The sequence below is a fragment of the Dama dama genome, chromosome 15 (genome assembly GCF_033118175.1).
Source record: "Dama dama isolate Ldn47 chromosome 15, ASM3311817v1, whole genome shotgun sequence".
NCBI lineage: Eukaryota > Metazoa > Chordata > Mammalia > Artiodactyla > Cervidae > Dama > Dama dama.
This window is the reverse complement of record NC_083695.1, coordinates 71002223-71017863: the sequence shown is the minus strand read 5'-3', so window position 1 is coordinate 71017863 and position 15641 is coordinate 71002223. Positions and strand designations below refer to the sequence as shown.

General features: G+C 36.2%; 1 protein-coding gene across 2 annotated transcripts in view; it reads right to left on the bottom strand.

Moving 5' to 3' along the window:
* SLK (STE20 like kinase) overlaps window positions 1-15437 on the bottom strand; it is a 58257-nt gene extending 42820 nt beyond the window's left edge. The window contains exon 1 of one of the 2 annotated variants that reach the window (XM_061162555.1): window positions 15193-15437. In XM_061162555.1, coding sequence (XP_061018538.1) covers window positions 15193-15342 — 150 coding nt within the window. In that variant the 5' untranslated portion in view covers window positions 15343-15437. The remainder of the gene's footprint in view (window positions 1-15192) is intronic. The other variant, XM_061162556.1, reaches the window with a different exon arrangement.
* Window positions 15438-15641: the final 204 nt, after the last annotated feature.

The window sequence follows — 15641 nt, the reverse complement described above, 5'->3', positions numbered from 1 at the left end:
TGGCATCACCAACTCGATGGACATGAGTTTGAGTAAACTCCAGGAGTTGGTGATGGACAGGGAGGCCTGGCGTGCTGTGATTCATGGGGTCGTAAAGAGCTGGACGTGACTGAGCCATTGAACTGAACTGAACTGAAACATAAATATTAACAGATACACGCTAAGTGCTTAATACAGATAGAATTTCAAGTTGCAGGTTCTACTGGATCAGACTATTAGGGTTCAAATTTTGATTCTGCCACTTAATAACTACATTGTTTGGGCAACTTATAAAATCCCTCTCTTAGACTTAGTTTCCTCATCAATAAAAATGTACTTACAACTCACACGTTTGTGAGAATTAATATGAGATATTTGCCAAGGGAAAAAAATAAACATTTAATACACTGCCTGCCATTCACAGTAAAAAGGATTCGAAAACATTACCTGGAATTATCACTATTACTAGTTAATCCTCAAAATGATACCATGATATATTAGCATTCCTGCATTAAAGGAGGATAAATAAACTTAGTGAGATTAAAATGCTTCCCCAAGGTCAAGAAGAAGAGGCAGAATCGAGATTCAAATCCAGGCTGTTTCCAAAACTCTTTCTTTATCTTAATCATTACCCTTCCCAATTTCCCTATATTTCCATCAGTTTAATTATTTTTCATTGCTTTTAGTACTTTAGCTTTTCCATTTTCTTTAACTAAATAACTTCTCACTTCCATTTATTACAAAGGGAAGGTTTCAAAATGTGTAGTAGAAGTCAAGATCATTATTTTAAAGTTAGGAATCAAATCATAAAATACTAACTAGGCTTTTTTACATGGACAGAGGAGTCTGGTGGGCTTCAGTTCATGGAGTTGCAGAGCTGGACAAGACTGAGTGACTGCGCACACACACAAAGGTCTTTAAAGGAGATTTTCAACATTATGCATGTTACCATCACGTCAGCAAATCTATCATTTTATAAGAAAAAACAGCAAACTTTCAAAAGCTAGTAATAAGTATCTTAATAAATAAATAAATGCCCAATTCCATTTTAATAATTTATAAGGAGAAAATTTTATAAAATAAAAATATATGTATGCAGAAAACTTTCATTAAAGCACTGTTTATAATAAAGAAAACTTAATCAGCCTCAGATGTCCATTAACAAAAACCTACTTAAATCATTCCGTATGCTTCTATAATGGAGAATTATGCAACCATTAAAACTAATTGATTAATCAATTAATATTTCTTAATAGAGAACAAACCACAATATATTGCTGAATGGAAGAAAAGAAACTTACTAAACAGGAAAGGTATGCAATTTTACAAAAACGACACATCCATTTTTACTTAGGGATAGTTATATAAGAAATACTTGGAAAGACATCATCAGGGGATGGCAGAGTTTCATGTGCCTTTGACTTTCTCTGTATTTTTCACACTGTTTACATTTTTAAATGGACATGTATTATTTTTATGGAGGCAATAAAGTACTAAAACATCAGTCTATGGGATATTTCTTAGGGATCTATTACCTAATCTTGGAGATGATGATGAAAGAACACGCAAACTAGGTATAAGCCTCTATGTGGGGATTCTCCTAAGTAGACTTTGCTACATTTTACCTCCTTAGGTAAAAACAGAGGTAGAAATTAATACTAACTACTAACAAAGTAACCCTAATGTTTAGGGTTCAGAGAATGGTGGTGCAGTCACTAAGTCATGTCAGATTCTCTGTGACCTCAGGGACTGTAGCCCACCAGGCTCCTCTGTCCATGGATTTTCCAACCAAGAATACGGAGTGGGTTGCCATTTCCTTCTCCAGGGGATCTTCCCCACCCATGGATCGAAAGCTGGTCTCCTGCACTGCATGCAGATTATCTACTGACTGAGCTACCAGGGAAGCCCATTATCTTATGTTCTGCAAAGAAAGAAAAACTGCTAATAAACGATGACAGAAGTTTGTCATTTAGAATTTTCACATTATTCCTTTTTTAAGAGCTCTTTTGGATAGATCTAGAGAAAAATTGCTATTTTATGTTATCTTTGTAAACACAGGAAAAATAAAACACTTCTTCACATTTAACTCTTCTGAGTCACTTTTTCACTCAGAATTATCTAATGTCTGTGTTTTCACACAATATTATTCTCTGGCCACGAAAAGCTTTGGTGATACAGCATTTCTTTAAAAAGTATTCCTCTACTACTGTCTCGAAAATTTTCTCTGAAGCTACTACCTCCTATTTTGATATCATAATGCTGATATTCTCTTGATCTTATCACAGGTGCTAAAAGAAGCTTTTAGATGACAACCTGGACTCACATTCTTTCTTCACAACATTCTTGAAACATCAACAGGTTGGAACTGTATGATACCTGAGATGCAATGACATTCACAGTGCACAATGACATATATATCACAACTGCCACCTGGCGAACAATATTAAGGCATCAAACAATAAATCGGGACTTATCCCAGTTTCAGAAATGTTAAAAAGTTGAAGGTCTATCATAACTGGGTGAAACACGGCATTAAGTTTATCTAAGAAAGACACCTCAGTTGAAAAAATAATACATAGAACTCACCCTCCCCCAAGTCAGGAAATAAGCCAGTGAGAAATGTCCTTCTCTCACCATTTTAATGTAACACTTTGGGAAGAAGGAAAGCAGAGCAACTGTCCTTGAAAAGGACACTATAAAATACAAGCAGTGGTGAGAGACCAAGGATACTGTGAGCAGAGTTAAAAAGTCATCCTTCTTTGGCATGCCTCTACCCATGGCAGGAGAGATTTTACAGATGTACCTTTTACTTGTTAATAGAATGGCATGAAAGAGGAAAAATAATTAATAATAGACAATCTCTAAAGTTCTTTGTAGCAACAAATTTCATTATTCCACTGCCCTGGATGTACTGATTAAGTCAGCGACAGTAACATTTGGTTTAATATAAATAATAAATAAAATTTACATTAGAAAATATAGTGCCTCTTACATTACTGCTTGAAAATATTCATCATGATCTGGTTCTAGAGAACTCTAAAATTCAAAACTGAAATAAATCGATGTGTGCAAAACCATACTTTAAACAAACAATGCAAATAAGGTGTTAAAAAGAAACAATCCCATCTACTACCTAAAAGCATGAAAATTCTAGACAAAATTTTAACTAAACAAATGTTAATAAAAACAAGAATGAAATAACAAACACTCAGATGTTAATTAAAAGGAGCTATAATTTCAATGGGTAAAGTTTTCAGAAATCAGTCATGATCACTTAAAAATCACTATATTTTTATCTTCACGAATCACAGGAGCCAAGGAAAGAGACTGCAATGACACAAACTCAGCAACTTGGAGGAAAAGATTCTGCAGAGTTGAAACTCAGATCCCTGAGGAGAGAGTGGTGATCAGCTACTGCTGAGTCTCTCAACTTGGAAGAGGGATCTTATGAGACCAGGGTACCTTTTGAGGAAGAGGGGACTAGCCAATCAGAGCTGGTGTTTGTAAGGGTAAGAAGGATAAGACTAGCTCTGTGAGTGTTAGAAAAACTACAAACTGAATCTGGGACAGTCATTGTTGGGGTGAGAAGTTCCATTAGGATGATGATCAAAGTAACAGCAAAGCAGACAGGGAGCCACAGGAAACAGAAAGATGTAAGCTCTCTCTCCTCCTCCTTGCAGCTTTCCTGTAGTGTTCAATACTTCTGAAACCTAAAAGTGAGCACCTGGCAAGACGGACACAGTGATCTGCAAAAATCTCAGAACAACATCACAAAGCAGAACCTCAGAAAGGGGTGTTTGGAGATGAGGGTTATAGATGGGAGAACTAAGACACAGTAGTATTAAATATTTGGTTAATAAATATTCAAATTTCCAAAGAGCAGTTTGGGGGGAAAAAAGCACTAGAGAAAGAAAATAGTTTTAGACTGTTTAGATACTATTAACTGTTTTATATTACATGCTAATCCTGGTGATGTTCTCAGAACCCAGTAAGATTTTGGTAGGAATAAGAGTGAGTATCAAATAAGAATAAAATTACTCAACATAACTTAGCAAAGATACACAGTTGATTTCCACTATTTATTCTCATTTGTTCTACAGAGTCACTACAAACCCTAAATTAGTGAATACTGAACCACTGCTCCTAGAAGAAATATACACACACAATCCCCCACACAGACTATAACCTTAGATCTCAAACAGCTCATCCTGGTAGATTCTATTTGTTTCACAAAAGAGAAAATGAAGTTCAGAAATAGGTGATTTGTTCAAGGCTGCACCGACAACAAGTGCCCCCATCCAACTGGTCCCAAACCAGGAGCCTCTTACACTACAGTATACAGCCCCTCCTGTTTCCATCCTCTGGACCTCTCTGTATGAGAGGTGAGGCAAGACAGAGCACAGCCAAGTTCGATCTCAGTTCCAAACAAGAGCATCTAGGGACTCACATCTTATACAGCTTTGCAAGTGCACACAAGTAACTGTGAGAGCACTGCAGGTACAGATTTGGGGGCTACAAATAGATTCTAGCAAGTAGATAAACTCGAAAATAAAGAGTCTGCAAATAATGAGGATCAGCTATACAACATACTCTTCCATTAACAGGCGGAAAATATTACAGATACCCTTTTTTAAAGGATTTCTCCATCGCAGAGGGCACGGGTTTGCCCCCTAGTCAGGGAACTAAGATCCTGCACGCCATGTGGTGTGGCCAAATTAATTAACTTATATGCTTTTAAAAGAACACATTTTCACGCCATTTCCTGAATTCTGCAAAAATGAAAGGAATATACTTTATATTCTCTTTATATTCCCAAACACTACTTTATTTATATTGCTCTGGTTATATACTGAAAACTAAAGTTATTGGTCAGTCAAGATACCAACAAGAGAATGTCAATAATAAATTAATGTTGGTTAAATCAGCAGTTTCTAAAACGTTTTACCAATTCTCAGATAACATAGTTTTCCCATTTATTTCATGGACTTGCTGACTCTGAGCAACATGAATAAACTGCAACATTTTTGATAATTGTGTGATTGATAAGCTTTAGGAATTTGCACGGGTTACATAGTTGAAAGACTGAAAAAATGAGAACACAAAAAGAATTTTTTTTTAATATTTAGAAATAAGACAAAGACATACTACTTCTGGAAATTACTTCAAGAAAAATAAAGGCTTTTAAATGGTAAAGAAGATCATTACCACACAAACATTCTCAATGTTAAATTATAAAAGTAAAGGGCCAAAACAAAAGTTGGTGTCAAGATAAGAAATTCAACACAAATACTAAGAATTTTATAAGGAAAAAAGATAAGCTAGCACATTAAAGTCATTTTTACAATTCAAAGTTTCAGTTACCTCTTTTAAAACATAAATGTATATATGCTAGGAATTTGGACTTGATGTGGTATTGAGTACAAAATACAATGCAATATTTAATAAACACCAGGTAATTTTAGTAGCATAATACAGAAGTAGTTACCCATCTGAAAAGAGACTTTCTTCCTCCTTTCATAGAAAGAGAAAAATGATCAATATATAAAGGGAGAAAAAAATTTGAAAAGAAGAATTGCTAAGTGAAATAAACCAATGTGCAGAACAGTATTTAAAAATATGATCCTTCCCTTTTTTAATTGGAAAAATCCAAACCTTCAAAGAAATTGAGGGAACAGACAGTGACCAACCATATACCCCTCAGCCAGAGTTACCAACTGTTAACATTCTGTCATTCTTGCTTTCAAATCACTCTTTTGTAGACTGTCCCACTATTTGGATTTGTCTGTTTTCTCATTATTAGATTCAGGTTAAATATCTTTGACAAAAAATACCACATTAGGTGATTATACAGTTCCCAATGAGTAGCACCAGAAAACACTACTAGTAATAAACCTATTTAATCAAGTTCAAGCATTCTTTCCTATTCTTTTTATCCTTTAAATATATCCCACTAGTCTAGAGGGATAGGATGGAAAGGGAGGTGGGAGGGGGGTTCAGGATGGGAACACATGTACACCCATGGCTGATTCATGTCAATGTATGACAAAACCACTAAAATATTGTTAAGTAATTAGCCTCCAATTAAAATAAATAAATTAAAGAATAAATAAATAAATATATCCCACTAGTCAGAGTACTCCACTCAAAAATCATTTCAAGCACTTTTCCACTATGACTATGTTATCAGTTTGATATGCAGTTAAGTTCACCTGTATATACATATGTGTGTGTGCCAATATATTTTCAGTTTTACAAACAAGCATTCATACTTATGCTCAAACAGGCATAAAATTTTATCTGAAAAGACACACAGATATTGTTACAGTGACTGACTTTGGGAAAAAGGACTGGTGGGAAAGGTTTTCATTTTTCAATTTTATCATTTTTGTACTATTCAAGCTTCTAACCACATTAGTATCCCCTTGAATTTTTGTTAACAGGTTACCTAAAAGATATAACCTAAAAGGTATTATTTTTATAGTCTTCTTTATTCTCTGCAATATTTTCAGAATAGTATTTAAATTTTAGAAATAGATAAAATAGATTTTAGGGTTTTTTTTCCGGGTGGAACAGGGCCTTCCCTGGTGGCTCAGTGATAAAGAATCCACCTGCCAATGCAGGAGATGTGAGTTCGAACCCTGGGCTGGGAAGATAACCTGGAGAAGGGACTAGCCATCCACTTCAGTATTCTTGCCAGGAAAATTCAATGGACAGAGGAGCCTGGTGGGCTACAGTCCATGGGGTTGCAAGAGAGTCAAACACAACTTAGTGACTAAACAACAAGGGTGAATAGAGCTTCATGTCAATCCACAGAAAACTAAATTCCAGATGAATTAAAATTAAAATTCTTTATAACTGTACTATTAAAAAGTCACGAAGAAAATATAGATAAATATGTATCTAATTCCTGGGTAGGGAAAGTTTTTCTAAGCATGAAAGCGAAGAAGAAAAAAAGCAAAGAGACACACTGACAGATTTTGTAAAAAAAAAAAGAACACTATGTCTTAAATATCAAAAAAGCAACATAAACTAATTTAACTAAAATAACTGCACCATTATGATAAAGTGCTCATTTTCACAGTACATAAAAAGTACTTTCAGATCAACAAGAAAACAGCTCATCAGAATATGGATAATTCAATTATTCTTAAAATGGCAATATCTCTAGAAATCAAAGATATGGAAAATGAAATAAACAGATACTCTTTTTGTCTATCAAAAAAGCAAATATTTTTTAAAAGGATAAAAACTATCCTTGAAAAAGGTCAAGGAACAAAATGGCGCAGAAATAGACCATTGTTAGGTTGTTTAAACAGGCATAATCCATGTACATGTATGTTAAGTATACAGAAAAATATCGAGGAACATATACATGAAACTGATGATGGGGAGTTCCCTGGTGGTGACTTTCACTGCCATGGCCTAGATTCAATCCCTGGTCAGGAAACTGAGATCCTGCAAGTTGTGCAGCACAGCCAGAAGAGAAAAAAAAAAAGAAAGAAAGAAAGAAACCATGATAGTTGATACAGAAACCAAATAGTTACATTTATGGAGAGAAGAGAAGGAACAATAATTAGAGTGATGGCCAAAGAGACTAACTTTATCCCTAATAAGCTAATACTCTTTATCAATAGAAATTCTTCGCATAACTAAAAATTAATTTCAAGATAAGTTTATACATTTCTAGAGTAATTTCACAGTAAACACTAATAAATGATCATGTATTTTGCTCTAACAATTCTAAGAATTTATCCTAAAGAAATAAGGAATGTCAGAGAGATATATCATGAGTATATGGACATTTGACATATGATGGAGGCACTGCAAAGCAATATAGAAAGGGTGATCTTTTCAGTAAACAGTGTTGAGACAACTAGGTGTCTACATAGACAAAATGAAACTGGACTCCCTATTTCATACTATAGACAAGAACCAACATCAGTTTAATTATAGATCTAATACAGAAGACAACACCATAAAACTTTAAGAATATAACACAGAAGGACAACTTCATCACTTTGGGTAAGGAAATTTTCCAAAGACAAAAAGCACTAGCTATGTATAAAAAGCTAATAAATTGAACTAAACTGAAATCTGAAACACCTACATAAAGAAAGACATCATAAAGAGAAACAAAAGACACACCATAAAGCAAGAGAAAGGAAGGTGCATCACCTGTACCTTGAGAGGATCAGTATCAGGAAAATACAGGCTCCCACAAACCAAAGAGAAAAAGAACCCAAAAGACTTTAACAAGCACTTCAGAGAAGAAGAAATCCAAACGGCCAATAAGTATATAAAAAGGAACTCAACCTCATTAGTAACCAGAGAAATAAAACCCCAGTGGGAACAGGAATTAACTGTAAATGGGCACAAGAGAGCTTCAGGTGGTCATGAGAGGATTCTAAACCTAGACTGTAGTCATGGTTGTACAACTGTACTAATTTACTAAAACTCACCAAATTATATACATAAAATGGGTGAATTCTGTGTTTTATATACACTGATAAAGGTATTTTTTTAATCAGCAAACAAATAGGAAAATTCACTGGAAAAAATACCCAAATACTCAACAGGCATGAAAAGGTACTCAATTTTTTCAGTCATCAGGAAAATGTAAATAAAACCACTTCTCACTCACCACAATGGCTAACATAAAATATTAATAACAGTATTAATAATAATAGCAAGTGTTGCTGAGGATACAGAACAATTCAGAAAACTGCCGTTCCCTACTGATGGGGGTGTAAATTGGTACAACCACTTTAGAAGACTGGCAGTATCTTCTGAGTCTTAAAACACATGTATCCGATAACCTAAGTACATATCCCAGGTACATATCCAATAGAAATGAATGTAAATGTACATCAAGACACATAATAATATTCACAAGTCTTATTCTTAATATACAAAAAGTGGAAACAATCCAAAAGTCCACCAAAAGCAGAATGGATAAGTTTTAGTATTTCATATATTGCAATACTATAGAACAAATGAACAAAAAAGATGAGAAGACTACTACGTGCAACTAGAGACGAATTCTTATCATAATGTTGAATAGAAGATGCCAGACACAAAACACACGTATGATTACATTTCTATGAAGCCCAAAAATACACCAAAATGCTGCAGTAGTCTAGGTAAGAGATAATGGCAATTATGACTAGAATTACAACAATGAAGAAAGAAAGGAGACAGATTCAAGAAATATTTATAGGTAAAATTAACAGGCTTGGTGATTGATTGGGTCTGGTGGGTAAGGAAGTAGAAGATGTTAAGAATGACCTCCAGTCCCTGGTCTATGCATCTGGTGGATGGAGATGTCAATTACTGAATGAGGAACATAGGAGAAGCAAATCTGGGACTGACATCAGGAGTTCAATTAATTCATGTTTTTTACTTGCCGTTTAAGGAATCTGTGACATTCAGTGCTGTTTAAGAAATCTGAGACATTTAAGTGGAAAGCTCTAATAGGTAGCTGGATGGGTGGATCCAGAGTTCAAAAAGGAGATCTCGAGATAGAGACCAAAATTGCATGTAGATGGTATCTGAAGCCACAGGAGAAGATGGGCTCTCAAAAGAAAAGATGAAGGCCTTAATCCAGCCCTGTGGAACCCCAACACTGAAAGTCAGGAAGAGCAAGAAGAGCCAGCAAAAACGTCTAAAGAGTAGACACAGAGGTTAAGAGTAAAACCAGGAGTATGGCGACCTAAAAGCCAGCTTTTTAAAGGAAATGATGGTCAAGGGTCTCAGATGCTCCAGAGAGAGGTCAAGTAAAAGAATCAGGTGTCCATTTAACTCTTTTACTTGAATCCTAAGACCATAACAAGAGCCATTTAATTAGGTGAGCAGGGAGATGTCAAATAAGAACAAGAAAATGTCACAGAACATGAGTCTTTGAACTGAAAGGACTAACCAAGAGCCCAGCAAAATGAAAGGAAGAAAAAAAAAACCTATATCAAAGTATATTACCATGCACAGAGGATAAAATGTAAATTCTAATAGCTATCAAGAGAAAAAGATCACAAGGGACCAAAAAACAAAATGGCAAAGGACTTTCAACAGCAACACCTGAAGCCAAAAGGCAATGAATGGAAAAGTCTTTAAAATTCTAAGAAAAATGTACTTTTGAACTAGAATTCTACAAACAAACTATGCATTAAGTGTGACATTACAATAAAGACATATTCAGACAGGCCTAGTCCTAAAAAAGAAATAAACCTTCCATGTATCCTTTCTCAGAAGACTACAGAAGGATGTACATAACCAAAACAAGGAGGAAATTCGAATGGCAAAAACAAAGCATTTAAGACACTCCCGAAGTAGTCTGAGCTCCTAAGATTCTAGAGACAAAAATTATGATTCATTATTGACAGATATTTTTTAAAAGATCTAGAAATAAACCAGATGCATAGATGGAAAAACTTAAGTATTATGGAGATGTTATTTTTTACAAAGTTAATCTATAAATTCCGTAAAACTCCTTCAAAAAAGCACAACAGGTTTTCTGTGTAACTCGTGCATGCGTGTGTGTGGGCTCTGTCACTTAGTCATGTCTAACTCTTTGCGACCCCACAGACTGTAGCTCATCAGACTCTGTCCACAGGATTTCCCAGGCAAGAATACTGGAGTGGGTTGCCATTTCCTTCTCCATGGGATCTTCCCCACCCAGGGATCAAACTCACATCTCCTGTGTCTCCTGCATTGGCAGGGGGATTCTCTACCACTGAGCCACATGGGAAGCCCTTTGTGTAATTCAGTCAGGCTAATTCTAAAATGTACATGAAAGCCCTAATAGCCAAGAATATACCAGACATTGCTGAAGAAGAAGAAAAGGAAGTCTTTCTCTAGCAGAGATTGGTTTGGATGCTTTCCTAATTAAGAGTGGAAAACTGATAAAGGAATAAACAGATCAATGAAGAGACTAGAAATCCCAGAAACAGACACGTGCTGCAGAGCAGTGAGGAACAGTCTCCCCCAATGATGAGCCATGGGACAACTGTGTGCCCACTGTAGAAAACAATGAAACTGGACCCCCTACCTCATATTATTTGCAAAAATCTTCACTAAGTGGCTTGTAGACATAAATGTTAAAGTCAAAAATCATAAAAGCACTTAGAAGATAAGATAGTGGTTTATCTCCATGATCTAAGGTTAGGAAAACTTTTCTCGCCTTTTTTTTAAATTCAAAAATCAAATTGGTTTTATTAGGTGATTCATGAATCAGGCAGCATCCCATCCAACAACTGAAAGGGCCCCCAGGAAAGAATTTCTCAAATACAATACAGAAAGCATTAACTGAAAAAGAAAAAAAAAAGACAAAACTGATGCTAAAACCAACAATTTCTTGTTCATAAAAAAACACCATAAAGAAAATGAAAAGATGGGCACAGAAGAAGAATGTATTTGCAATAGCCATAACTAGCAAATGGTTAAAATCCAGAATACACAACAAATAAACAAGAAAAAGACATCCAAGAGGAAAATGAACAAGACACTGAACACAAAAGAAGAAATCCATACTAACAAAAAGAAACACTTAAAAGTAGTCAGAGAAAAGATGAATTAAAACCACAATGAAAAATAAAACATCAGATTGTCAAAACTTAAAAATTTCAACAATATCATATGGTGGAGAGAATGGAGAGTAAGGAAAATTCTCAGAGGATGCTGGTGGGAGTGTAAACTGGTATAGTCTAGTAAAATTAAAGATACACTACCCTATAACCTAGCAATTCTACTTCCAAGTTAAGTCTTAGTGAAACTCATGCATACATGCACCAGTATAAAAGCCAAAAACTGAAAACAACTGATATATCCAACAGAGCAATGGTAAATAACCGGCAATATAATCATATATTGGGATTCTATGCAACAATTAAAATTAGCTACAGCTCTAGTGATAACAAAGACAAACCTCACAAACCTAAAGCTGATTTTCAAAGAGGTAAGACACAAAATACACTCAGCACACACAAAACTAAAGTTATGATGCTTAGTTATACACTGCTAGATAGTAAACTATAAGGAAAGCAAAGAAATGAATAACTTACACACAGGATAGTGGTTTCCTTTAGTGGGAGAGCAGAATAAATTCAGAAAGGAGGTGAAAAGGATTCTGGAATACTGGCAGAATTCCTTTACTCTGATGATTGTTAATACTGAGTTCACTTTATTACTCTTCGCTAAATGTACATATATGGATTGTATGTTTCAATATAACGATTATATGTTTCACTATTTTTTAAAAAGGCGCATGCCCATCAGGGTCATAAAACGAATCACTTTTCATCCAGCATAAGTCAGTAGCCCAACTTCAATTCAACGGATCATTTTATGGCACTCCTTTTTTTCTGTTGAAAGCAACAGAAATCCAAACATAAAAAATGTGAGGGATATGACATATCTTCATTTATATGTCAAATAATACTATTAAAAAAAGAGAAAATAAATTTAAAATTGGGAAGATATTTCAAGCAAGAAAGTAACTGTTACAGAGCTGTGTAGTGCAAGACTAAGTGGAAAGAATACAGCTATATGATGAAAAAACTGTTTCAAACAAACTAAATACACAAGACAATTGCCTATTTAGAAATTAATCTCTGTAAACAGTTATAATCAAATGATAGTTGGAATCAACTTCAGAAACAGCTTTATACTGCACACTATACATACTATTGTAAGGTTTGATTGCTTTTTCTCCTACACAGAAGTTTATAAATTTAAATTTCCTAGGGAATCTTGGACAGTAAAAGAGGTTAGGAAAAAGACATAACAGGTGAGATAAGTTTAAATTTTAAACTTTGTTTTAAAAAGCTCACAGCTTACTCCTTGGAAGTATAAAATAGTGAGACAAAAAGAAAAGATGCAAAGAACTCCCATTCTTCAAATATCACACTAAAATATACACCAAGCCCACAAAAAGTATCCTTGACACAGTCTTACAGTGTTAAACTACATGGCGTAAGGCTCTTATTTTTCAGAAAATTTTCAATAGGTATCTCACTATAGGAAGACATATTCACTTTGCAGGTTAATGAAAGAATTAAATCAGAGTATTAGCATGTCAAGATAATCTGCCTGTGCCAGAAAATGGTTTTACTATCTTCCTAGGTCCCTTTTCCTGTCCCATCCCATATTTCGTTTTCAAGCTCTAAATATAACGACAGTAATTTTCTGCCATTTCCTGAGCCCTTTTTTGTGTCTTACATTTATTATCTCCTTTAATTCTCACATACTGAGGAGTAGGTTTTACTGATGAGAAAAACGAGACATGCAATGATTAAGTAACTTACCCAACATCAGAGGTTGCTATTGAGGGAGCCAAGATACAGTCCTACTCCAGAGCCAGTGTCTTAATACTACACTGTTTCTATTCAATAAAACATTTATACCATGAAAACTGCCCATAATCACCTACTGCCTTCTAACTACCAGATCCCAGATGCCTTGAGGATTTATTACTGCCTTTCCTAGATAACTGCATACTCACACAACATTAATGGGTAAAGGAATCTAAACATTTAGGAAATCTATGATTTTCCAGCTATGAAAAAGGAGGTCCAGAGACATTAAGTGTCCTGTCCAAGACCTCAAAGCTCATTTGTGACAACCAGCAATAAAGCACAATTCTTAACTCCCAGAAGGATTTCCCCACTGCACTAAAAGCCCTGTCTACCACACATCTATACTGTAAGCTCTTGTTGAAATCCATACCCTCCACATTAGGCACTAAAGTCTACTCTGTCAACTTCCACAGCACACAAGAGCATCAACAGCACTCACAAGCAGGTAACACACAGTCTTTCATTTCAACAAATATACAGAGAAATGCACTATGTGTGAAGGCAATAGAATTAACCCAAATGTATATCATAATTTGGCCCCTGGTCTTATCATAATAACATAAACACATTAACATGTGACAAGTGCCATAGCAGCAATGTGAACAATGTGTTTTGAAAGCACACAGAAAAGAGTGGATATTTCAGACTAAGAAGGCGGGGCTTTGAGATGTGTTAGAGCCAGTGCAAAGGCAGGGCGGGATGGTGCTTAGAAAGAAGGAAAAAATGCTATCACTTCTACCACCAGATGTTCAAGTTAAAAAAAAAAAAAGCAGTAATCATAAACACAGGGTCAGAAGGGTTGAGTTCAAATCTAGGCTGTGACTGGTGTGAATAGGAACAATTTCTGGGTCTCAGCATCCTCATCTATGAAATGGAGATACTACTGACCTGCATGTCTCCCAGGACTTTTGTGGGGGCCAAATTACGTGTAAGTTAAACATAAGTTATTTATATTTCACACCCAGGCAACCCTGTGGGTCCTTCCCCTTAAAAACTGTCTCATAAAACCTCACCCTTCAGATGAAAATATCCCAATGACATCATTCATATACTCCTTACAGGATAGTAAACATTTAACACAAATGCTCTCAGACTGAAACAGCAAACCTCCTTCTACTAAAATGAATATCTGGGTATAAAAAATATTTGTGTGTGTATATATATATATGGGGGGGATATGTGTCTTTTAATTTCTTGGGCCCTGGAATGGATTTTAGTCGATGCTTATTATATTTAGAAACTAGTATCAGATGCAGGTTTCCTTCTGGAAATTTTCTATCAGAAATTACATTCCATTTTACACTATGCTGTCAAGCGACCAACTCAAGAATAGTCTGCAAGTAGCAATCGCTTTGCTCTTATCCCAAGAGACTGGTTATGTATAAGCTATAGATACAACCAAATACATACCCTGGACCCCAAAAGTAAGCATATATATGAATGCAAACAGCTTAACAGAAAAATAGAAATACACTTTAAATGAATGCAAACAGCTTAATAGAAAAATAGAAATCCACTTTAAAGTATAATGAGTTTCTGATTTGAAAACACTTGAGGGCCAAACCAGACCCCTCCTTTTAATGAAAGAACACCCTCACTTCCTTTAACGTTGAACAGAGTAGGCTGTATCCCTTGCCTCCCTTTGGCAACCATTCTTTAAACTACATCCAGACCCTATTTTGTTCAACCTTAAACCCTACGTCTTAGCTACTCCTCGGATGGTAACCTAAAGTTTCAACGTACGTTTACGAAGTCAAAAGAAGGTCCCAAAGACAGGAACGGGACGCGGGAGCGAGAAATCCTCATGCCACTCCCGGCCGCTGGCTATTTGATCTCTCAAGTGTAACTTCCCTTTTCTCCCCCTTACCTTGTACACTTTGCCAAAGGCTCCATCGCCCAGTTCTCCTATAATTTCCCAAAACTCCTCCGGGTTCAGATCCCTCTTCACATGTTCGTACTGCTTTTTCTTCTTATCGCTCCCCAACTTGAAGATCTTACGGAAATTGAAGAAGGACATTTTTCCTCCCCAACAGAGTTCCTCACACTTAAGGATGAAAAACAATAAGAGGCAAAGTTTCTCCTCCCTCGTCTCCCGCGCGAGCCCGGGCGGCGGCGGCGGGCGCGGGCAGTTCGGGCTCCCGCCGCTCCGGCCAGGCGGTCCCGGGGGAAGGCGGGGCGCGACTCCCCCTCCGGCCCCACGGGGCGGGGGCGCTGCGCGGGCGGCCCCTCCGCCGAGCCCGGCCCGCGCTCTGCACGGCTAAACGCCTGGCCCCCGGCCGGCCCTCGTGGGGCGGCACCTGCCCCGGCGCTCGTCCC